This window comes from Copidosoma floridanum, unplaced genomic scaffold (assembly GCF_036245765.1).
Source record: "Copidosoma floridanum isolate Cflo_tuat_1 unplaced genomic scaffold, Cflo_Japanese_pri ptg000002l, whole genome shotgun sequence".
In the NCBI taxonomy this organism is placed as follows: domain Eukaryota; kingdom Metazoa; phylum Arthropoda; class Insecta; order Hymenoptera; family Encyrtidae; genus Copidosoma; species Copidosoma floridanum.
This window is the reverse complement of record NW_028321879.1, coordinates 3,713,725-3,739,816: the sequence shown is the minus strand read 5'-3', so window position 1 is coordinate 3,739,816 and position 26,092 is coordinate 3,713,725. Positions and strand designations below refer to the sequence as shown.

At 37.0% G+C, this 26,092-nt stretch overlaps 1 protein-coding gene across 2 annotated transcripts in view; it reads left to right on the top strand.

Annotated features, from left to right (window-relative positions):
- Window positions 1–12,384: 12,384 nt before the first annotated feature.
- LOC106644599 (INO80 complex subunit C) overlaps window positions 12,385–26,092 on the top strand; it is a 124,601-nt gene continuing 110,893 nt past the window's right edge. The window contains exons 1-3 of one of the 2 annotated variants that reach the window (XR_016293231.1): window positions 12,385–12,732; window positions 12,820–12,887; window positions 12,957–13,234. Coding sequence is in view for 1 of the 2 variants with exons in the window: in XM_089595297.1 (XP_089451423.1) it covers window positions 12,745–12,766; window positions 12,820–12,887 (90 nt within the window). In the remaining variant the exon portion in view is untranslated. Of the gene's footprint in view, window positions 12,767–12,819; window positions 12,888–12,956; window positions 13,235–26,092 lie in introns of those variants that run through there. The other variant, XM_089595297.1, reaches the window with a different exon arrangement.

Sequence of the window (26,092 nt, the reverse complement as noted above, 5' to 3'; positions counted from 1 at the left end):
TTATTAAATAGAGAGGCCAGTAAGCACCCTGGGTTATCAGGTAATAGGTGGTTGTGCTATTCATTATTACTGATTATTTAACAAAGCGACCAGTAAGATTTCCGGGACGTCAGGTAATAGGCAATTGTGTTAATAATTAATGTTTTATTATTCAATAAAGAGGCTAGTAAGGACCCTGGGTCACTAGGTGATATGCGTTTGTGTTAATAATTAATACTTTATTATTTAAAAGAGAGGCCAGTAAGCGCTTCGGGTCACTAGGTTATTTGCGTTTGTGTTATTAATTAATACTTAATTATTTAATAGATTAGCTTGTAAGTGCCCCGGGTCACTAGGTGATAGGTGTTTGTGTTAATAATTAATACTTTATTATTGAATAGAGAGGCCAGTAAGCACCCTGGGTTATCGGGTAATAGGTGGTTATGCTATTAATTATTACTGATAATTTATCAAAGCGACCAGTAAGATTTCCGGGACGTCGGGTGATAGGCAATTCTGTTAATAATTAATGTTTTATTATTTAATAAAGAGGCTAGTAAGCACCCTGGGTCACTAAGTAATAGGCGTTTGTGTTGATAATTAATACTTCATTATTTAATAGATTTGCCAGTGAGTGTCCTGAGTCACTAGGTGGCAGGCGTTTGTATTAATAATTAATACTATATTATTTTATAGAGAGGCCAGTAAGCACCCTGAGTCTTCGGCTGATTTACGCTTGTGTCAATAATCAATACTTTATTATCTAATAGAGAGGCCAGTAAGCGCCCTGTGTCAATAGGTTGTAGGCATTTGTGTTATTAATTAATACTTTATTATTAAATAGAGTGGTCAGTAAGCACCCCGGGTTATCAGGTGTTAGGCGCTTGTGCTAATAATTATTACTGTATCATTTAATAAAGTGACAAGCAAGGTCTTCGGGACGTCGGGTGATAGGCGCTTGTGCTAATTATTAATACTTCATTATTTAATAGTTTGGCCAGTAAGTGCCCCAAGTCACTAGGTGATAAACGATTGTATTGATAATTAACACTTTATTAGTTAATAGTTCGGCCAGTAAGCGCCTTGGGTCACTTAGTTATAGGCGTTAATGGTTATAATTAATATGTTATTCTTTAATAGAAAGGCCAGTAAACACCCTGGGTCACTAGGTTATAGGCGTTTGTGTTTTTAATTAATACTTTATTATTTAATAGATTGGCCAGTAAGCTCCCCGGTTTACTAGGTGATAGGCGTTTGTGTTAATAATTAAAACTTTATCATTTAATAGAATGGCCAGCAAGCACCCTGGGTCATTGGCTAATAAGCGCTTGGGTTTATAATAAATACTTTATTATTCAATAACGAGGCTAGTAAGCGCCCCGGGTTACTAGGTGATAGGTGTTTGTGTTCATAATTAATACTTCATTATTTAATAGAGTGGCCAGTAAGATCCACGGGACATAGGGTGATAGGCGCTTGTGTTGATAACTAATACTTTATTATTTAATAGAGAGGCTAGTTAGTGCCCTGGGTCACTAGGTGAGAGGCGTTCGTGTTAATATTCAATACTTTATTATTTTATAGATTGGCCAGTAAGTGCCCCGGGTCACTAGGTTATAGGTGTTTGTGTTATTGATTAGTACTTTGTTGTATAACAGAGTAGCCAGTAAGCGACCCGGGTCACTAGGTTATAGGCGTTTGTGTTATTAAATAATACTTTATTATATAACAGAATAGTTAGTAACCACCCCGGGTTATCGGGTGATAGGCGGTTGTGCTATTAATATTTACTAATTATTTAATTAAGCGACCAGTAAGATTTCCGGAAATTCGGGTGATAGGCACTTGTGTTAATAATTAATACTTTATTATTAAATAGTGTTGCTAGTCAGCACCATGTGTCATCTAGTGACATGCGTTTGTGTTAATAATTAATGCTTTATTATTTAATAGAGAGGCTAGTAAGCACTTTGGGTCACAAGGTGATAGGTGTTTGTGTTAATAATAATTACTTAATTGTATAGTGAAGTGGCCAGTAAGCACCCTGGGTCATCGGGTGATAGGCGCTTGTGTGAATAATTAATGTTTTAATATTTAATAGAGAAGCTAGTAAGCGCCCTAGGTCACTAGATGATAGGCGTTTGTGTTAATAATTAATACTTTATTATATAATAGATTGGCCAGTAAGTGCCCTGGGTCACTAGGTGATAGGCGTTTGTATTAATAATTAATACTTTATAATTTAATAGAGAGGCCAGTAAGCACCCTTAGTCATCGGCTGATATGCGCTTGTGTCAATAATCAATACTTTATTATCTAATAGAGAGGCCAGTAAGCGCCCCGAGTCAATAGGTTGTAGGCATTTGTGTTATTAATTAAAACTTTATTATATGTCATAGTAGCCAGTAAGCACCCAGGGTTATCGGGTAAGAGGCGCTTGTGATAATAATTAATACTTTTTTATTTATAGGGAGGCTAGTAAGCGCCCCAAGTCACTAGGTGATAGGTGTTTGTGTTAATAATTAATACTTTATTATTAAATAGAGAGGCCAGTAAGCACCCTGGGTTATCAGGTAATAGGTGGTTGTGCTATTCATTATTACTGATTATTTAACAAAGCGACCAGTAAGATTTCCGGGACGTCAGGTAATAGGCAATTTTGTTAATAATTAATGTTTTATTATTTAATAAAGAGGCTAGTAAGGACCCTGGGTCACTAGGTGATATGCGTTTGTGTTAATAATTAATACTTTATTATTTAAAAGAGAGGCCAGTAAGCGCTTCGGGTCACTAGGTTATTTGCGTTTGTGTTATTAATTAATACTTAATTATTTAATAGATTAGCTTGTAAGTGCCCCGGGTCACTAGGTGATAGGTGTTTGTGTTAATAATTAATACTTTATTATTGAATAGAGAGGCCAGTAAGCACCCTGGGTTATCGGGTAATAGGTGGTTATGCTATTAATTATTACTGATAATTTATCAAAGCGACCACTAAGATTTCCGGGACGTCGGGTGATAGGCGATTCTGTTAATAATTAATGTTTTATTATTTAATAAAGAGGCTAGTAAGCACCCTGGGTCACTAAGTAATAGGCGTTTGTGTTGATAATTAATACTTCATTATTTAATAGATTGGCCAGTGAGTGTCCTGAGTCACTAGGTGGTAGGCGTTTGTATTAATAATTAATACTATATTATTTTATAGAGAGGCCAGTAAGCACCCTGAGTCTTCGGCTGATTTACGCTTGTGTCAATAATCAATACTTTATTATCTAATAGAGAGGCCAGTAAGCGCCCTGTGTCAATAGGTTGTAGGCATTTGTGTTATTAATTAATACTTTATTAATAAATAGAGTGGTCAGTAAGCACCCCGGGTTATCAGGTGTTAGGCGCTTGTGCTAATAATTATTACTGTATCATTTAATAAAGTGACAAGCAAGGTCTTTGGGACGTCGGGTGATAGGCGCTTGTGCTAATTATTAATACTTCATTATTTAATAGTTTGGCCAGTAAGTGCCCCAAGTCACTAGGTGATAAACGTTTGTATTGATAATTAACACTTTATTAGTTAATAGTTCGGCCAGTAAGCGCCTTGGGTCACTTAGTTATAGGCGTTAATGGTTATAATTAATATGTTATTCTTTAATAGAAAGGCCAGTAAACACCCTGGGTCACTAGGTTATAGGCGTTTGTGTTTTTAATTAATACTTTATTATTTAATAGATTGGCCAGTAAGCTCCCCGGTTTACTAGGTGATAGGCGTTTGTGTTAATAATTAAAACTTTATCATTTAATAGAATGGCCAGCAAGCACCCTGGGTCATTGGCTAATAAGCGCTTGGGTTTATAATAAATACTTTATTATTCAATAACGAGGCTAGTAAGCGCCCCGGGTTACTAGGTGATAGGTGTTTGTGTTCATAATTAATACTTCATTATTTAATAGAGTGGCCAGTAAGATCCACGGGACATAGGGTGATAGGCGCTTGTGTTGATAACTAATACTTTATTATTTAATAGAGAGGCTAGTTAGTGCCCTGGGTCACTAGGTGAGAGGCGTTCGTGTTAATATTCAATACTTTATTATTTTATAGATTGGCCAGTAAGTGCCCCGGGTCACTAGGTTATAGGTGTTTGTGTTATTGATTAGTACTTTGTTGTATAACAGAGTAGCCAGTAAGCGACCCGGGTCACTAGGTTATAGGCGTTTGTGTTATTAAATAATACTTTATTATATAACAGAATAGTTAGTAACCACCCCGGGTTATCGGGTGATAGGCGGTTGTGCTATTAATATTTACTAATTATTTAATTAAGCGACCAGTAAGATTTCCGGAAATTCGGGTGATAGGCACTTGTGTTAATAATTAATACTTTATTATTAAATAGTGTTGCTAGTCAGCACCATGTGTCATCTAGTGACATGCGTTTGTGTTAATAATTAATGCTTTATTATTTAATAGAGAGGCTAGTAAGCACTTTGGGTCACAAGGTGATAGGTGTTTGTGTTAATAATAATTACTTAATTGTATAGTGAAGTGGCCAGTAAGCACCCTGGGTCATCGGGTGATAGGCGCTTGTGTGAATAATTAATGTTTTAATATTTAATAGAGAAGCTAGTAAGCGCCCTAGGTCACTAGATGATAGGCGTTTGTGTTAATAATTAATACTTTATTATATAATAGATTGGCCAGTAAGTGCCCTGGGTCACTAGGTGATAGGCGTTTGTATTAATAATTAATACTTTATAATTTAATAGAGAGGCCAGTAAGCACCCTTAGTCATCGGCTGATATGCGCTTGTGTCAATAATCAATACTTTATTATCTAATAGAGAGGCCAGTAAGCGCCCCGAGTCAATAGGTTGTAGGCATTTGTGTTATTAATTAAAACTTTATTATATGTCATAGTAGCCAGTAAGCACCCAGGGTTATCGGGTAAGAGGCGCTTGTGATAATAATTAATACTTTTTTATTTATAGGGAGGCTAGTAAGCGCCCCAAGTCACTAGGTGATAGGTGTTTGTGTTAATAATTAATACTTTATTATTAAATAGAGAGGCCAGTAAGCACCCTGGGTTATCAGGTAATAGGTGGTTGTGCTATTCATTATTACTGATTATTTAACAAAGCGACCAGTAAGATTTCCGGGACGTCAGGTAATAGGCAATTTTGTTAATAATTAATGTTTTATTATTTAATAAAGAGGCTAGTAAGGACCCTGGGTCACTAGGTGATATGCGTTTGTGTTAATAATTAATACTTTATTATTTAAAAGAGAGGCCAGTAAGCGCTTCGGGTCACTAGGTTATTTGCGTTTGTGTTATTAATTAATACTTAATTATTTAATAGATTAGCTTGTAAGTGCCCCGGGTCACTAGGTGATAGGTGTTTGTGTTAATAATTAATACTTTATTATTGAATAGAGAGGCCAGTAAGCACCCTGGGTTATCGGGTAATAGGTGGTTATGCTATTAATTATTACTGATAATTTATCAAAGCGACCACTAAGATTTCCGGGACGTCGGGTGATAGGCGATTCTGTTAATAATTAATGTTTTATTATTTAATAAAGAGGCTAGTAAGCACCCTGGGTCACTAAGTAATAGGCGTTTGTGTTGATAATTAATACTTCATTATTTAATAGATTGGCCAGTGAGTGTCCTGAGTCACTAGGTGGTAGGCGTTTGTATTAATAATTAATACTATATTATTTTATAGAGAGGCCAGTAAGCACCCTGAGTCTTCGGCTGATTTACGCTTGTGTCAATAATCAATACTTTATTATCTAATAGAGAGGCCAGTAAGCGCCCTGTGTCAATAGGTTGTAGGCATTTGTGTTATTAATTAATACTTTATTAATAAATAGAGTGGTCAGTAAGCACCCCGGGTTATCAGGTGTTAGGCGCTTGTGCTAATAATTATTACTGTATCATTTAATAAAGTGACAAGCAAGGTCTTTGGGACGTCGGGTGATAGGCGCTTGTGCTAATTATTAATACTTCATTATTTAATAGTTTGGCCAGTAAGTGCCCCAAGTCACTAGGTGATAAACGTTTGTATTGATAATTAACACTTTATTAGTTAATAGTTCGGCCAGTAAGCGCCTTGGGTCACTTAGTTATAGGCGTTAATGGTTATAATTAATATGTTATTCTTTAATAGAAAGGCCAGTAAACACCCTGGGTCACTAGGTTATAGGCGTTTGTGTTTTTAATTAATACTTTATTATTTAATAGATTGGCCAGTAAGCTCCCCGGTTTACTAGGTGATAGGCGTTTGTGTTAATAATTAAAACTTTATCATTTAATAGAATGGCCAGCAAGCACCCTGGGTCATTGGCTAATAAGCGCTTGGGTTTATAATAAATACTTTATTATTCAATAACGAGGCTAGTAAGCGCCCCGGGTTACTAGGTGATAGGTGTTTGTGTTCATAATTAATACTTCATTATTTAATAGAGTGGCCAGTAAGATCCACGGGACATAGGGTGATAGGCGCTTGTGTTGATAACTAATACTTTATTATTTAATAGAGAGGCTAGTTAGTGCCCTGGGTCACTAGGTGAGAGGCGTTCGTGTTAATATTCAATACTTTATTATTTTATAGATTGGCCAGTAAGTGCCCCGGGTCACTAGGTTATAGGTGTTTGTGTTATTGATTAGTACTTTGTTGTATAACAGAGTAGCCAGTAAGCGACCCGGGTCACTAGGTTATAGGCGTTTGTGTTATTAAATAATACTTTATTATATAACAGAATAGTTAGTAACCACCCCGGGTTATCGGGTGATAGGCGGTTGTGCTATTAATATTTACTAATTATTTAATTAAGCGACCAGTAAGATTTCCGGAAATTCGGGTGATAGGCACTTGTGTTAATAATTAATACTTTATTATTAAATAGTGTTGCTAGTCAGCACCATGTGTCATCTAGTGACATGCGTTTGTGTTAATAATTAATGCTTTATTATTTAATAGAGAGGCTAGTAAGCACTTTGGGTCACAAGGTGATAGGTGTTTGTGTTAATAATAATTACTTAATTGTATAGTGAAGTGGCCAGTAAGCACCCTGGGTCATCGGGTGATAGGCGCTTGTGTGAATAATTAATGTTTTAATATTTAATAGAGAAGCTAGTAAGCGCCCTAGGTCACTAGATGATAGGCGTTTGTGTTAATAATTAATACTTTATTATATAATAGATTGGCCAGTAAGTGCCCTGGGTCACTAGGTGATAGGCGTTTGTATTAATAATTAATACTTTATAATTTAATAGAGAGGCCAGTAAGCACCCTTAGTCATCGGCTGATATGCGCTTGTGTCAATAATCAATACTTTATTATCTAATAGAGAGGCCAGTAAGCGCCCCGAGTCAATAGGTTGTAGGCATTTGTGTTATTAATTAAAACTTTATTATATGTCATAGTAGCCAGTAAGCACCCAGGGTTATCGGGTAAGAGGCGCTTGTGATAATAATTAATACTTTTTTATTTATAGGGAGGCTAGTAAGCGCCCCAAGTCACTAGGTGATAGGTGTTTGTGTTAATAATTAATACTTTATTATTAAATAGAGAGGCCAGTAAGCACCCTGGGTTATCAGGTAATAGGTGGTTGTGCTATTCATTATTACTGATTATTTAACAAAGCGACCAGTAAGATTTCCGGGACGTCAGGTAATAGGCAATTTTGTTAATAATTAATGTTTTATTATTTAATAAAGAGGCTAGTAAGGACCCTGGGTCACTAGGTGATATGCGTTTGTGTTAATAATTAATACTTTATTATTTAAAAGAGAGGCCAGTAAGCGCTTCGGGTCACTAGGTTATTTGCGTTTGTGTTATTAATTAATACTTAATTATTTAATAGATTAGCTTGTAAGTGCCCCGGGTCACTAGGTGATAGGTGTTTGTGTTAATAATTAATACTTTATTATTGAATAGAGAGGCCAGTAAGCACCCTGGGTTATCGGGTAATAGGTGGTTATGCTATTAATTATTACTGATAATTTATCAAAGCGACCACTAAGATTTCCGGGACGTCGGGTGATAGGCGATTCTGTTAATAATTAATGTTTTATTATTTAATAAAGAGGCTAGTAAGCACCCTGGGTCACTAAGTAATAGGCGTTTGTGTTGATAATTAATACTTCATTATTTAATAGATTGGCCAGTGAGTGTCCTGAGTCACTAGGTGGTAGGCGTTTGTATTAATAATTAATACTATATTATTTTATAGAGAGGCCAGTAAGCACCCTGAGTCTTCGGCTGATTTACGCTTGTGTCAATAATCAATACTTTATTATCTAATAGAGAGGCCAGTAAGCGCCCTGTGTCAATAGGTTGTAGGCATTTGTGTTATTAATTAATACTTTATTAATAAATAGAGTGGTCAGTAAGCACCCCGGGTTATCAGGTGTTAGGCGCTTGTGCTAATAATTATTACTGTATCATTTAATAAAGTGACAAGCAAGGTCTTTGGGACGTCGGGTGATAGGCGCTTGTGCTAATTATTAATACTTCATTATTTAATAGTTTGGCCAGTAAGTGCCCCAAGTCACTAGGTGATAAACGTTTGTATTGATAATTAACACTTTATTAGTTAATAGTTCGGCCAGTAAGCGCCTTGGGTCACTTAGTTATAGGCGTTAATGGTTATAATTAATATGTTATTCTTTAATAGAAAGGCCAGTAAACACCCTGGGTCACTAGGTTATAGGCGTTTGTGTTTTTAATTAATACTTTATTATTTAATAGATTGGCCAGTAAGCTCCCCGGTTTACTAGGTGATAGGCGTTTGTGTTAATAATTAAAACTTTATCATTTAATAGAATGGCCAGCAAGTACTTTGTGTCATTGGCTAATAAGCGCTCGGGTTTATAATAAATACTTTATTATTAAATAACGAGGCTAGTAAGCGCCCCGGGTTACTAGGTGATAGGTGTTTGTGTTCATAATTAATACTTCATCATTTAATAGAGTGGCCAGTAAGATCCACGGGACATAGGGTGATAGGCGCTTGTGTTGATAACTAATACTTTATTATTTAATAGAGAGGCTAGTTAGTGCCCTGGGTCACTAGGTGAGAGGCGTTCGTGTTAATATTCAATACTTTATTATTTTATAGATTGGCCGGTAAGCAACCCGGGTCACTAGGTTATAGGCGTTTGTGTTATTAAATAATACTTTAATATATATAACAGAGTAGCCAGTAAGCGCTTTGGGTCACTAGGTTATAGGCGTTTGTGTTATTCATTAATACTTTATTATTAAATAGAGAGGCCAGTAAGCACCCTGGGTTATCAGGTAATAGGTGGTTGTGCTAATAATTATTACTGATTATTTAATAAAGCGACCAGTAAGATTCCCGGGACGTCGGGTGATAGGCACTTATGTTAATAATTAATTCTTTATTATTTAATAGAGAGGCTAGTAATCGCCGTGGGTCACTAGAAGATAGAAGTTTGTTTTAATAATTAATACTTTATTATGTAATAGATTGGCCAGTAAGTGCCCTGGGTCACTAGGTGATAGGCCTTTGTGTTAATAATCAATACCTCATTATTTTATAGAGTGGCCAGTAAGCATTCTGGGTCATCGGGTAATATGCGCTTGTGTTAATAATTAATACTTTAATATTCAATAGAGAGGCTAGTCAGCGCCCTGTATCACTAGTTGATAGGCGTTTGTATTAATAATTAATACTTTATTGTTAAATAGATTGGCCAGTAAGCACCCCGCGTTATCGGGTGATAGGAACTTGTGCTATTAATTAATCCCTTATCATTTAACAAAGTGACCAGCAAGGTCTCCGGGACGTCGGGTGATAGGCGCTTGTGGTAATAATCAATATTTTATTCTTTAATAGAATGGCCAGTAAGCACCCTGGGTGATTGGGTGATAGGCACTCGTTTCATTAATATTATAAATTTTAATTTCTGCGTGCCTTTGGCAATGCCCCTTTACTGCTGTGTTGTCTGCTCGACGGATCAATCATTCTAGATCGTATAGCTGTATACGATCTAGGCAGCGATGGGATATAGTTCCGGCCAGATTTGGGAATTCTCTAGGACCCAACCTCTCTGACGTGGGAAATCACTAGATCAAAAAAAAGTTAGTACCAAAGGTGACGCGCGAGATTCAAATAAGGTCCAATAACACAAGCATCCATCACCTGATGACCCGGGGCGCTTACTGGCCACTCTTTTCAATAAATAATTATTAATAAATAACACAAGCGCCTATCACCTATTGACCCGGGGCGCCTACTGGCCACTCTTTTAAATAAATAATTATTAATAACACAAGCGCCTATCACCCAATGACCCGGGGCGCTTACTGGCCACTCTGTTAAATAAATAATTATTAATAAATAACACAAGCGCCTATCACCTAATGACCCGGGGCGCTTACTGTCCACTCTGTTAAATAAATAATTATTAGTAAATAACACAAGCGCCTATCACCTGATGACCCAGGGCGCTTACTGGCAACTCTGTTACATAAATAATTATTAGTAAATAACACAAGCGCCTATCACCTGATGACCCAGGGCGCTTACTGGCCACTCTTTTAAATAAACAATTATTAATAAATAACACAAGCGCCTATCACCTGATGACCCGGGGCGCTTACTGGCCACTCTTTTAAATAAACAATTATTAATAAATAACACAAGCGCCTATCACCTGATGACCCAGGGCGCTTACTGGCCACTCTTTTTAATAAACAATTATTAATAAATAACACAAGCGCCTATCACCTAATAACCCGGGGTGCTTACTGGCCACTCTTTTAAATAAATAATTATTAGTAACACAAGCGCCTATCACCTGATGACCCGGGGCGCTTACTGGCCACTCTTTTAAATAAATAATTATTAATAAATAACACAAGCGCCTATCACCTATTGACCCGGGGCGCCTACTGGCCACTCTTTTAAATAAATAATTATTAATAACACAAGCGCCTATCACCCAATGACCCGGGGCGCTTACTGGCCACTCTGTTAAATAAATAATTATTAATAAATAACACAAGCGCCTATCACTTAATGACTCGGGGCGCTTACTGTCCACTCTGTTAAATAAATAATTATTAATAAATAACACAAGCGCCTATCACTTAATGACCCGGGGCGCTTACTGTCCACTCTGTTAAATAAATAATTATTAATAAATAACACAAGCGCCTATCACCTGATGACCCAGGGCGCTTCCTGGCAAAACTGTTAAATAAATAATTATTAATAAAAAATAACACAAGCGCCTATCACCGTATTACCTGGGGCGCTAATTGCAAATCTAGTAAATAAATAATTATTCATAAGTATGTCAAGCACCTTCTTCCTGAGGATCCAGGACACTTGTTTGCAACACTATTAAATGATAAAAAGTTGATCGATAACATATTAATTATATCACAATTTTGATTGCCTATCTAGTACGACAAAGATCTTTTTAATTGGCGCTCTTGTAATTACTTGATAATTTATTATTCAATAGTAGCTAGTAAGCGCCCCGGGTCATTAGGTGATAGGCGCTTGTGTTATTATTAATTGATTATTTAACAGAGTGGCCAGTAAGCGCCCCGGGTCATTGGGTTATAGGCGCTTGTGTTATTTATTAATAATTGTTTATTTAAAAGAGGGGCCAGTAAGCGCCCCGGGTCATCAGGTGATAGGCGCTTGTGTTACTAATAATTATTTATTTAAAAGAGTGGCCAGTAAGCACCCCGGGTTATTAGGTGATAGGCGCTTGTGTTATTTACTAAGAATTATTTATTTAACAGAGTGGCCAGTAAGCGCCCTGGGTCATCAGGTGATAGGCGCTTGTGTTATTTATTAATAATTATTTATTTAACAGAGTGGCCAGTAAGCGCCCCGGGTCATTGGGTGATAGACGCTTGTGTTATTAATAATTATTTATTTAAAAGAGTGGCCAGTAGGCGCCCCGGGTCAATAGGTGATAGGCGCTTGTGTTATTTATTAATAATTATTTATTTAAAAGAGTGGCCAGTAAGCGCCCCGGGTCATCAGGTGATGGATGCTTGTGTTATTGGACCTTATTTGAATCTCGCGCGTCACCTTTGGTACTAATTTTTTTTTGATCTAGTGATTTCCCACGTCAGAGAGGTTGGGTCCTAGAGAATTCCCAAATCTGGCCGGAACTATATCCCATCGCTGGATCTAGGGAAAAAGTTCCGATATTGAATGCGCCGAACCCAACGCTGATTGATATTTGGAGTCCTGTGGGTACCCAACGCCATCTGACCATCAAATCAACAACCGCCTCCATGCAATCACACCCTGACGTTGTGACGTTGCATTGGCTATTTCCGCCGTATGGAAACAAAGATGAGACATTGTAGAATTCTTTTATCTCTATGCATGTAAGCAGCCTTAGATGGATCTTATACTCCTGAGATTACCATTACTATGATTACAATAATTCGATCTAAAAAACTGATTTTCGAGTTGTAAACTATGAATTTCCTGAATCATTAATAATAGATTGGCCTCTTTTTCTTTAACCTTTCATTTATCCACAGTGAACAGGGTCTAAACTCTATTTGAATAAAATCATGGTTTTGGAAAGAAGCAACGATGATTTAAATAAACGATTTTTTTTTAAGAACGCAAATTTTCAGAGAGAATCGCGTATAATTAATTATTTAAATAAAAAAAAAATGTGGAAATCACTGAAGCAAATAATCGCTCAAGAGATAGTATTACAATGGCAACTTCATTCTACCATGCATTGTAAGGCGGACAATGGAACAATTGGATTATTTAGGTATACTAATTTGTGAAAGGTTTTGGTAACTACAAAACTCGATATTATTTTAGATAGCTGGATAAGTATGGTAGCCCTCGAAAAACCCGTCATCAAGTATTCTGATTTCTCTGGCTTGTCAGTAAGTACAATACTTATTGTATTTTATTTTAAAAATATAATTATGTTATACTTTGCACAATTATTTTAGAAATAGTATCACCATCGTATGAATTATTTAATAGTGTTGTTATGGCAGTAATGCTATCTACAAGCCATTGCAAAAATGTGCGATAAGACAGTGGTAAACCGCTGTTCACTACCATTATATGAGATCCAAGGGAATACTCTAAGATTTCTTTGAAAGTATTCTTACTGAAGAAGAAATCCAGAATGATTCCTACAGTATTAAAGGTTGCCCTATCGAATTCATCATTTGGATGGTACATAAAAGAACACATCTTTCAGTTTTGAAATCAATTTTTTTTTAATGAGATAATTTTTTTTATTTCTTAAAATTAATACCTGAGAATTAGAAAAAATTCTCTTATTTTTGGGTAATGGACACGAAACCATTCTAAACGTATGTTTTTTAATGTACTATGCAATTAGTAACACTAACGAGACAGCTTTAAATACTGTAAAATTAAATTTGAATTTTGTGTTGTAAGAACACTTTAAGTATCTGTAAAATAATTTCAATGAAAATAGATTTCGTTTCATTGTTTCAGACGTAAACAACAATAAATTAGCTATTTCAGATAATGTAAGACATATTAAACTTGTTTAGTATACTTCTTTAAAATTTCTAATGACATATTTTGTATCATTTAGTAATTCGTTGTTAAAAATGTAAAGTTATATTTTTGGAACAAGTAATAAAAACTCCAACCTGCCTTTTGCCTACTATTTCATCCTTGCAAGCAAAATTGGAGTCTCGTTGAAAGTTGAAGAAAAGAATAACTTGGTTTCATTTTTTTTTTAAATTGCATTATGTCTATTATTCAGTCGTTAGATTCCATAAAGTATTAGAACCAATGTTGTTGTTGTTGTTGCTCGTTAGATGGCGCTGGGTACTCATAGGGACTTCGATACAGCGTTAGGTGAAGAGGATTCCCGAAGTGAAAATTACGGTCAGTAACATAAAAGTTACTGTCACTAACATACCAATCTATTCGCTCCGTGCATGACACGCAGCGCCGCCCTCGGTGTCAGAATCGCGCAATACCGTACCCCCGCATGATTAAATCGTAACACTGTCGCTTATAGGCTGCTGTAGGTTAGGTACGAACTTTTGTCTCCTAACTGCCCTAATCCACAGCTCCTTCTGTTTTGTTTCATGGGGTCTGCTTGGGAATTTATACAGCACCACCCCCTGCTTTTCTTTCTTGTTGCAATTAACAACGCAGCTTTGTTCACCTTACAATCCAGGGACGGTCGGGGACAGTGTGGGCGAAAGTGAACAAGTGCTCTTCTCCGATCGTCCCCGATCGTCCCTGACCGTACACGATGCGCAGTTGTACACGTTAGGTTAGGTTAATGCTGTAAGTAAACAACAGTTTGTAAATAAAGAAGTGCAAATACAAAAAAGTCTGTTTACTTTTTGCATTAACCTAACCTAACGTGTACAACTGCGCATCGTGTACGGTCAGGGACGATCGGGGACGATCGGAGAAGAGCACTTGTTCACTTTCGTCTCCGACTCGCCCACACTGTCCCCGACCGTCCCTGGATTGTAAGGTGAACAAATCTACTGTCTCGTACGCATTTCGTTACTTTGTAAACGTAAACACTGATTCAGATTATACAGCTAGCGGCAGCCTATGTCGACTGCTTGGAGTTCTTGCTCTCACGTATACAACATAACAGATAAGTATGTGTGTTGTGTACTATATGACAGATGATATTTAATGACCCATTATTTAAAATTTCGGGCGATTTGGAGTGCCTAGCAAAATTATTTATCCGTATTATAGACCCGGTTTGGCTAAATAACATTTTTTTTCCGCCTTCGATTTCTCAACTAATTACTTTAAATGAAATAATATCTTTTCTCATATAAGACAACGCTCATTGTACGATTCATGGGAGTACGGGTTCGCCAACTTTGCTCACCTACAGCGCTGCAGTCGTTTTTTTTCATCCCCTCCAACCTGATGCACGGAGCGAATAGAGTGTTGGAAAAGCGAATAGGCAGAGAAGGAGGGGGCATTCCAGAGGTTCTCACCGGTGCTCCCAAATGTTACTGGCAAACATGTGAGAAATAACACAAGCGCCAATTTCCACACAACCTGGAGCGCTTACTAGTCCCATTATTTATTAAAAATAAATTAAATAACATAAGCGCCAATCCCCACACAACCCGGAGCGCTGACTGGTACCTTTATTTATTTAAAATAAATATAATGATAAGACAAGCGCCAATCCCCACACAACCCAGAGCGCTTACTAGTCCCTTTATTTATTAAAAATAAATTAAATAACACAAACGCCAATCATTACACAACCCGGTGCGCTAACTGGACTCTTTATTTATTTAAAATAAATAAAATAACACAAGCGCCAATCACCACACAACCCGGAGCGCTTACTGGTCCCATTATTTATTTAAAATAAATATAATAATAAGACAACCGCCAATCCCCTTACAACCTGGAGCGCTTACTGGTCCATTCATTTATGTAAAATAAATTTAATGATAAGACAAGCTCCAATCCCCACACAACCCGGAGCGCTTACTAGTCCCTTTATTTATTCAAAATAAATTAAATAACACAAGCGCCAATCCCCACACAACCTAGAGCGCTTACTGGTCCCTTTATTTATTTAAAATAAATAAAATAACACAAACGTCAATCATTACACAACCCGGTGCGCTAACTGGACCCTTTGTTTATTTAAAATAAATAAAATAACACAATCGCCAATCACCACACAACCCGGAGCGCTTACTGGTCCCGTTATTTATGTAAAATAAATATAATGATAAGACAATCGCCAATCCCCTTACAACCTGGAGCGCTTACTGGTCCATTCATTTATGTAAAATAAATATAATGATACGACAAGCTCCAATCCCCACACAACCCGGAGCGCTTACTAGTCCCTTTATTTATTTAAAATAAATAAAATACCACAAGTGCCAATCCCCACACCCCGGTGCGCTTACTGGTCGCAAACTTATTTTACAATAAATAAAGTAATAAGGCAAGCGACAATCACTACATAAGCCGGGGCGCTTACTAGTAGCATTAATTATTATTAAAAAGCATTAAATGATCATTCAAGCGCAACCAGTGGTGACCAGTGAGTATCCTGGATAGTCAGGTGATAAGCACTCGCGTTGTTACTTAATAAATTTTATTAATTATTACAGCGACCACAAAGCACTCTGGGTTTTGTGGGGATTGGCGCTTGTAATATTTAATTTATTTTAATTAAATAAAGGGACCAGTAAGCGCACCGGGTTGTGTGGGGATTGACGCTTGTGGTATTTTGTTTATTTAATTAATAAACGAATCGGCCAGTAAGCGCACCGGGTTGTGTGGGGATTGGCGCTTGTGTTATTATTTTTTATTTTAAATAAATAAAGGGACCAGTAAACGCTCCGGGTTGTGTGGGGATTGGCGCTTGTGTTATTTAATATATTTTAATTAAATAAAGGGACCAGTAAACGCTCCGGGTTGTGTGGGGATTGGCGCTTGTGTTATTTTTTTTATTTTAAATAAATAAAGGGACCAGTAAGCGCTCCGGGTTGTGTGGGGATTGGCGCTTGTGTTATTTAATCTTTTTTAATTAAATAAAGGGACCAGTAAACGCTCCGGGTTGTGTGGGGATTGGCGCTTTTTTCATTTTTTTTATTTTAAATAAACAAAGGGACCAGTAAACGCTCCGGGTTGTGTGGGGATTGGCGCTTGTGTTATTTTTTTTATTTTAAATAAATAAAGGGACCAGTAAACGCTCCGGGTTGTGTGGGGATTGGCGCTTGTTTCATTTTTTTTATTTTAAATAAATAAAGGGACCAGTAAACGCTCCGGGTTGTGTGGGGATTGGCGCTTGTGTTATTTTTTTTATTTTAAATAAATAAAGGGACCAGTAAGCGCTCCGGGTTGTGTGGGGATTGGCGCTTGTGTTATTTAATTTATTTTAAATAAATAAAGGGACCAGTAAGCGCTCCGGGTTGTGTGGAAATTGGCGCTTGTGTTATTTAATTTATTTTAATTAAATAAAGGGACCAGTAAGTGCTCCGGGTTGTGTGGGGATTGGCGCTTGTGTTATTTCTCACATGTTTGCCACTAACATTTGGGATCACCGGTGAGGACCTCTGGAATGCCCCCTCCTTCTTTGCACGGAAGATTGTTGTTACCAGAAAAACCGGTACTATATGTTAGTACAAGTATTTTCAATACTCTGTACAAGAAAAATGTGTACTGGTACAGGTACATTTGGTACGGTAGTATACTTTAAAGTACCTTAGTGAGTATAGATAAACCTTACACTTAGTACGTCAAAATCCGATACGTGGTACGGGTTTTTCCTGTACCAGTACAGAAAGTTAGTTGGCCAGTGGGAGCATACATAGAATGTCAGTATATATATACGTAGCTGCAAAAGTTCAAGAGGTTAGGATCTCAGTATATCCACCACAACACAATAAAAAGTTCAATACATTGATACGAATCTAACAAGATGTAATAATAAGTGCAGTAGGCACTTGTAGTCACTTTTCTGTTGCGTATAATAATTGGTTTTCACTCGCAAAGAACAATTTACATATTGAGCCAAAATAACAATGACAATCCCATACATGTATGCAAGGATGCACATATATATATACATACATATCTCCACTGTATATTATAAGCGCACGTACTATGCGCGGTAGACGGTACAGTAGAAAGCCATGCGCAGTATACAAATTTAATAGACTATCCATGGTACAGATAAATCCTGTACCGGTTGCAGAAATCTCAAGACCTGTACGTTATTTTTCTATGCTCATCACTTTTGGTATAGCTTATTCTGGTAACAACAATCTTCCGTGTGCCTATATTCGCTTCTCCAACACTCTATGAGGCTCTTTTACAGTCAAGCTTGAATCAGATGGCGCCAGGGTAAGTCGCGGCTGTCATGGCCGTCTCACTCACACAACATTACTTTTCAGTATTGTATGTATACAGGAAATCAAAGTGTAGTGGTAAAGCGCAATATTTGAAATTTTGAAATGAATAAGGAAGACAAGAAAGAATATTATGGGAGCTTAAAAGTTTCAGAATTGAAAAAGCTTTTAAAAGGGAAAGGATCAAGAGTCAGTGGAAGAAAAGCAGAACTCGTGGACAGGTAAGTGTACATTTTAGGTTATATTTACAAGGCTATTTATGTATTTGTTTACTAATGATTGGTCTCCCAATTGCTTCGAGCCACTTTTTTTTATCACACTATCAGAAGGAAATTTAAATTTCACTTTCTTATCGCAGGATATTACACAGCACTTCATTTTTCCTACTATCTTTAAACGTAAATGCAAACAAAAATTGTCTGCAAACAACAGCAATCATTTACAAAGGTTATGTCTTCTGCTTTGCTCATCACACAGATAGGCTCACGGACACAATACACAACTGTAAATTTAACGGTGTGTAAGTGCGACGGCCATGACAGCCACGACGTGCCCTAGCGCCATCTGATTCAAGCTTGACTGTAAAAGAGCCTCATAGATTGGTATGTTGGTGACAGTGACTTTTATGTTAATGACCCTAATTTTGACTGCGGGAATCCTCTTCATCCAACGCTGCTCCGATATGCCAAATTTCAGATTTTTTTTTTTTTTTTCCTTTAACTCCAACTTGCTGGCAGATATACTTGTATAAACTGGGTTGGTAAAGAGTTGTATGATTGTAATGAATATTATGTAATGTGTTACTGCAAATTTATTAATTAATTTTTTTTTTTTTTTTTTTTTTAGAGAAAGATGTTACTTTTCTTAAAGAATTTGGTTATAATTATTGCTGGAGAAAGTGTGGGATCTTTAAGAAGTGTTGTTATGTTTTTGGTTGTGTTTGATTTTATTTTAGAATTATATTTAGCAAGTTTTAGATTTAATGGTATTCTATGGGCACCGTAATCTGGACAGTACCATAAAATATGTTCAATATCTTGGACATCAAGTCCATATGGGCAGTTTGGGAAAGCAATGTAGTTTTTTCTGTGCAGACTGGCAGCAAGATTGTAATGAATAGCTCTAATTCTTGAGATGGATGTGATGTGATACCTTTTGAAGTTTATTTTAGAGAACCATGGTTTTGATTGTGAATTAAAAAAATTTGCTAAGTAGTGAGTACCTTTGAATTTGCCTTGGGTAATTAGTGATTTCTGTATTTGTTCATCTATGTATTTATTAATGAGTTCGTTGAAATCTGTATAATGTAGCAGGCATATTGTATTAGTACCCTTGTGGATTGCTTCTTTAGCTAAGGAGTCTGCAATTTCATTGCCTGTTATACCGTGATGTGATGGAATCCATACCAGGTCGATTTGCGAGTTGGATTGTTCACATTATGAAAGGAGTTTTTTTTATGTCAAGTATCCAGTGTGGAGTATGTTTGGATTTGATTGGAGAAAAATTTTTTATTCCTTCTAAAACGCTTAGGGAATCTATAATTATTGTTGCTTTATTTGTTCTATTGTTTATTGTATGATGGATGGCCATCAGTATGCCTATTGCTTCGGCTGTAAATATGGAAGATTTCGATGGAAGAATAATCTTGAATAACAATTTTGTATTTGAAGTGGGCGAGTATGCAGCAACACCATTGTGCTGTGATGTGTTGTCCTTTGAAGCCTCAGTAAAGATACAGTACTCATTCGTGAGTATGTGAGAGAAGCAGGAGTTGAATTATGCTGAAGGATTATCTGATTTTTTTATTAGTAAGCCTGCATGAGTGTTTATTGAAGGAGAGTGTATAAGGTCTGTGTAGTTGTGTAGAAACTGGGCCGGTATATCAAAAGGTTGTAGAAATTTGTCTGTAAGCTGCAGTATTGTTGGATATGATTTCATAACGGGGAAGTGAGTTTTGGTGTCGAGTTTATCTGCGATGCGGAGTTTGTTGGCAAGTTCAGTGATTTTAAGGTGTAGTGGTGAGTATGTGTAAGAGGCAATAGCAAGAGAAAATTTTATAGAAATGTGTTGTACTCTGTAATGAATGTAGGGTATTTTGGTTTCAGCGTGCATTAGATTGATAGGTGTGGAATTTCTGTATTTCAATGTGAATTATAGGAGAGCCATATTCGATTGTGCTTCTAATTATGCATGTGTATATTCTCAAGAGAGATGAGGGGTGACCACCCCACTATGTATCTCTTAGTGATTTGATAATATTTATTAGCTTGTATGCTTTGTCAATAACTAGTTGGGCATGTGCTGACCAGTTGAGTTGAGAGTCGATGGTGAGACCAAGATATTTTATTGTTTGACTTGGAGGGATGCTGTTATTGAAATTAATAGCATGATTTTCAATAGAAGTAAAAGGAAGTTTAGAGACAATAAAAAATTTAGTTTTGGTAGAAGAGATTTCGAGTTTCTTGCCGTTAAAGAGTTGGTGTTAGGGATAATCCCATTCTCTAGTCTGGTTTTACATGTGGTGATGTTTGCATCTGAGGTGTAGATTATGGAGTCGTCGGCATACTGTAAAAGATTAATGTCCGGAAAAATATGCTTGTTTATAGTTCATGGATGTATAAGTTGTACAGAAGAGGGCTAAGAACACACCCTTGAGAGACTCCAATATTCTTTGGAAATGGACCTGTTATGTCGTTAGCAACTTTGAAGTATAGACGACGGTTAGTGATAAGGTGGTTAATAAATTTTCTGGTTTTTAGAGGGATCTCTATCTTTAGGAGAATATCATTGAGAATTGTAGGGCAAACATAGTCAAAGGCAGACTTAATGTCCAGTAGGACTGCACATGTGTGTTGGTTGTTATTTTTGGCATAGTGGATGTCTGTTAAAAAGTGGTCAAGTGCATGTTGGCAAGATTAAAGCTTTCTGAAGCCGTATTAAGTGCTAGGTATAATTTTGTTACTTTCAATGAATTGTTGTAGTCTAGCATTAATAATTCTTTCTATTAGCTTTAATAAGCAGGATGCTAGAGCGACGGGCCTGACCGTGTTTTTTTGCGCCTTGGGGATTAAAACTATGAGGAAGTTTTTCCATGATTCATGGAACTTTTGAGATTGAAAGTAGCAGTTTAACGTTTCTAGAAGCTTCATCAATATGAGTCAGAGGAGCTTTTTTAAGCATTAGGTTGTTAATTTGGTCTAAGCCTGGAGTGGAGGTGCAATTACTGGCGTCTATTGCCAGCTTGAGTTCTTCAAGAGAGAGTGGTGCATCTAAAAAGTCGTTGACAGGTGTTGGGTTATGATTTGTTGAGTTGTTTGTGAGTCTTAAATCTGTAACAATGTTACTGATAGACGTTGAAGACGCTGGAGGCTCGTGACAGTAATCAGCTATGAATTTATGAGCACTGGCAATTTGTTCAATATCATTCGGTGAGATGGGTGGTTTGTTGTTGGCCATATTTTTGAGGGATTTGATGGTGTTCCATAATGTTTTGGGGTCTGCATTAGGAGTGATTTTTTCTTTGACAAATTGTTTGAACTTATGTTTTTTAATGCTTCTAAGCTTATTTTTAGTATGAATTTTGGCTGCTTTTAGTTTTTTAAAATTTTGCGAAGAGGGATGCTTAAGAAATTCTGTAGTGGATTTTCTTCTGTCTTTACAGAGGGAGGAACATTCTTCATCCCACCATGGAGCTCTTATCGGTCAACATTAAAAATTTTTTTTTAAGTTGGTGTTGATTTTTTTTGCAGTTATGGATGCAAAGTCATTTAAAGGGTTGGTTTCATCAGTTGTAATGGAGGCATTTTGGTTTAGGGTATGAACGTCTGGAGCAGGAGTGTTATGTTTTTCATTTAAATAGTTTATGGTAGTAGTCACCAGGTTGATTAGAGTTTCGTATTTGATGTCCGGGTCTAGTGTGTTTGTGCTGTCGAGATTGTCTTGTATAAATTTGTCCAAAAGGATATGGTAAGTTTTCCAATTAACATTTTTGGTATCAAGTTTGTGAGTGCTGCTGAAAGGGATTTTAGTAATCGACAAGTGTAGAGTGCATAAGATGGGGCAATGATCGCTGGTCATCCTATCATCTAATACTTGCCAAGAGAAATTGGGGATGGTGTTAGTTGTGAGCAATGTGAGATCCAGGGTTGATAAGATCACCGAGTTGCTGGATGACTGGGATTGTGAGGGTAGGGTTTTGGTTGTGTCTTTGTAATATGTATGTGTGTTGTCATTCATGGTATAGTCGAAGTCGACAAGTGTGTCGACTAGTTTGTCTCCAGAGGGGCAGGGTTTAGTGGACCCCCATAATTGATGATGGGCATTGAAATCTCCTGCAATAATAGCTGATTTGTATTGTGTGATGGAGTTAAATAGATTATTCCACTCGTTTAACGTTGTGAGTTTAGAGGGAACTCTGTACAGCAAGACAATGAGTAAAGAGTTGGAAGTATTATTAAAATCGTTAGTTAGCGGTATCGTGACTGTTAGGGTCTCGAGCTTATTTTCTGCATGACAAATGTTGTTAGCGAGTTGAAAAGGAATATTATTTTTTATAGCTATGGTTAAACCACCGTGATCTATGTTTTTTCTGTCTTTCCTGATTATATTATAATTTTGAATTTTGTAATTGTTATTATTTTTAACCATGTTTCTGACAAGATAATTATATCAAATTTGTTTATTATATTATTTAGATATATAGTTTTATTGAGGCATTATTATACGGCAATTCCATTGAAAGATTTTTAAATCGTCGATGTTGTAAGCAGTGTTAATATTGTGATAGTTCTGTGTCATCAAATTGTGTATTTGTATCCTTAGGGTCTAGAAGTTGTTGAAAGAGGTTTTTTATGTTTAGATGTAGCTGTGGGTTATTGGGAGTTACTCGTGTAATGTTAGTATTGGATACAAAGAAATTGACTGTATCTTCCATGGGCACTAGAACATCATTGGCGGTGATACCGTCAGAGTTTGCAATGATGGAGCAGTCATTAGTAGAGAAGTCCTTATATAGCGGCATCTGGATATTGTGGTATGAGTTCTGAGTTTCATTAAAGCTGGTAAATGTAAATTTTAACTGACCGTTGGGGATGGGGTAGATAAAGGTATCCTTGTGTTGTTGGTTTAATAAGATTGTCTTTTGTGGAGGTTCAGAGTTTAAGAGCTTTTTGGGAGAGTTTTTCTTAGGACTAGTTGGTGGTTAGGAATGATTTTTAAGAGCGTTAGAGTGTTGTCTTTTGTTTTGTGCATCGTTGTTCACCTCGAGGATGTCTTGCATGATGTTACCTTCATCTAGTTCTGGGAAGTCGGAAAATCTAAACCTTTTGTTTCTACTGTTCAGGTCTTTGCAGGTGAGTCTGGCCTCTTGGACTGTGACCGATTTTCTGACAGCATAAGTTAGTAGGCCCTGTTCAATTTTTTTGATTTTACAGTTATAGTCTGTAGGTAGATGAGGTGCTTCTTTGCAGTTAATGCATATCACTCGTTCAATCGGGATAGGGCAAAGTTCTTTTACATGTTCGGTGCTCCTACACTGTATGCACCTAGGCTTAGATCTGCAGTTAGTTTTGACATGTCTGTAACACTGTGTGCAGAGTTTTACCTTAGGGATGAAAATTTCAACAGGGATTTTGAGTTTGTATAGATAGGCGTGTTGAAGTGTGAGTTGGCCTGTGTACGTAAGTAGAACTGTGCCAGTTGGAATGAACGAAATTTTTTCACCTTCTGTGACCCTTCTGTTGAATCTGGTGACGTTGCAGACCTTAAGTTCGGCAGCTGGGGACTGAAGGACGATGTTTTGTTGAATTTCTGCTTCGGAGAGGTCGTGGGATATATTTTGGATGATGGCTTTTTTGTACTCGTATGCTGACGGGATGAATGCTTCCAGACCTTTATCTTTCAGTGAATCTAGCTTAAGAACTGCGTTGGCAACTTTGCGGTGGTATGTAACGAGTGCTAGTTTGTCTTCCTGAATACTGAAAACTTTCGATTCTGTCTGGGTATAAGGAGGTTATTAGCTTAGCGATATTTAGGGGGTGAATGTTTTTTGTTTGTGGAATCGGAGGGTGAGATTTTTGCTTGGATGATGACCTTGTAAGGGCCATTTATATTCGCTGCGTATTCAGAGACTCTGGCAAGGGATTCAGGAGAAGGGGTTCTCTTTTGTTGTTGGGGTTGTGAGCTGTCTGTGGTTGTAGGATTTTCAGTTGTATTGGGTTTCTTAAAGTCTTTATTATCTTCACTTTCTTGGTCCATTGCGTTACTTCTTTTCCTAAACGCATAAAGCTCGGACTTAATGTCACTGTCGGAATTTTGTAGGGTACAAGACTGTGTGGCTAAAGGTCCCCCGAAGGATGACTGAGAGTCATCAATGTTGAGCATTTTTTTTTTTTTTTTTTTTTTTGAGGTTAGCCCAGGGGGCTAGCCCCGTTTTTAAGCGTGCCTTTTAGGTTAGACGAGTAGTTTACAGTTAATAAAAAAAAACAACCCGAAAAAACTATTGAATAACGAAAGCATATGTAGGATTGAAGTTAATAAGGTAATCTTACCAGCAAGTTGATAACTAAACAATTTATTTAGTTAAATGTTTTAGATTTGAGATGGATGGTTACGAGCCTATGCGTACCCGATGGTGCCCCCGTTCTGAATCCATTAGAGCCAATGGTATAAGACGTACAGTGGAGGCCGTTTAATTCGTTGAGTGGGAAATTCAAACGTTTAATTCCCATTAGCTGATTCAATCATGTTGTAAAAATATAAGGGTGCCTGTACATGGGCGTCTTAATGTCTTAAAACTGTAAGCCAAACCTATGGCGGGCGATTCAATTCAAACTGATGTTAACTGAATATTGATATAATTTGTTTTAAGCAAGATAATAGGCATCCTGTTCATAACAAAACTATGTTACGTGATTGCATTATAATATTGGAAAAATATTTAGCCACCAAAACTAAAAAAAATTTTGTTAACGCTGAGTCGTTAAAAAGAGAGGTTATGTTGACAAAATTATTATATTAACATGAACTGTAGAAACTTTTCATTTGATGCCTTAAAGACGTTCTAACGTTATAATGTAATCAGGTTACATAGTTTTATTATGAATAAAGTATCTATTTCCTTGTTTAAAATAAATTATATCGGTATTCAGTTAACATCAGTTTGAATTAAATCACACGCCATAGGTGTGGCTTACAGTCTTAAGACATGAAGACGCCCATGTACAGGCACTCTAAGGTGTGGCGTTGCTCATCTATTGCAATTGACCAATCAGGAGCGCATATACATATATGTCACTTCGAGGTGGATGCAGAGGGTAAGTTTTAGTTTCAACTTTGGCCACTTCGTTTCATTGTACAGGCTCTTCGGCGCTATAGTAGTCACATCTCCCTCAAATATGGCGTCGTCATGGAAGGTGCAGAACGGCAAGAAGATGAGACCTCTGAACGCCACACCTTGTATTTTTACATCATGGATTTGATCACATAACTTCATTCATCGGTCAGTTTTATACTTCCCGCTCAACGAATTAAACGGCCTCCACTGTATATAAAGCATAAGGTTAAGTTTATTATAAGGCGCAGGGGCGGCTCAAGGAGAGGGGGTGCAAACTTAACTCTTGCCCAGGGCGCCAGTAGAGAATGTAGAATGTACGGAAAGTTAGACGGCCAAAGTGGCCAGTTTTATGATGCTGAAAACTCATGTCCCACAGCTGTAGTAGGCCCACCACAAGGCAGGTGGCGTTAAATTCGATGCGGCAGTTTCCAATGTTACTATATAATTTAAATTAAACACTTGATCGGCTGAAGCTGATGCTGGCTGGACTTGTGTTGTCAAGTTGCTATGGCAACAATATGACATATATATGTGCCTGTATTTACCTGCCCCAAATATATATGTCATTGTTAAAGGACCGAACACGCCTTAGTATTCGGGTATCACAAGAGAAATAAGTCTTCCCCTACACTCCTGCTTGTAGCTCTGCTCTGATTGGCTTCGGAACTTTTCCAACGGAAAGTTCCGATAGCGGTGGGGGTATGCGAAGATCCTCTTTGCCAACACTGCCATAAAAGATCACTAATTACCATGCAAACTGACGGTGTCGATAACAATTTTTGTAATAATGAAGAATACCGAGGAACACATACTGAAACAATAATCTTCCGTTAGAAAATAACCAAAATAATAAATTTTGAATGAAAATCTTTAATTATAACTAAAGCTCTCTTGC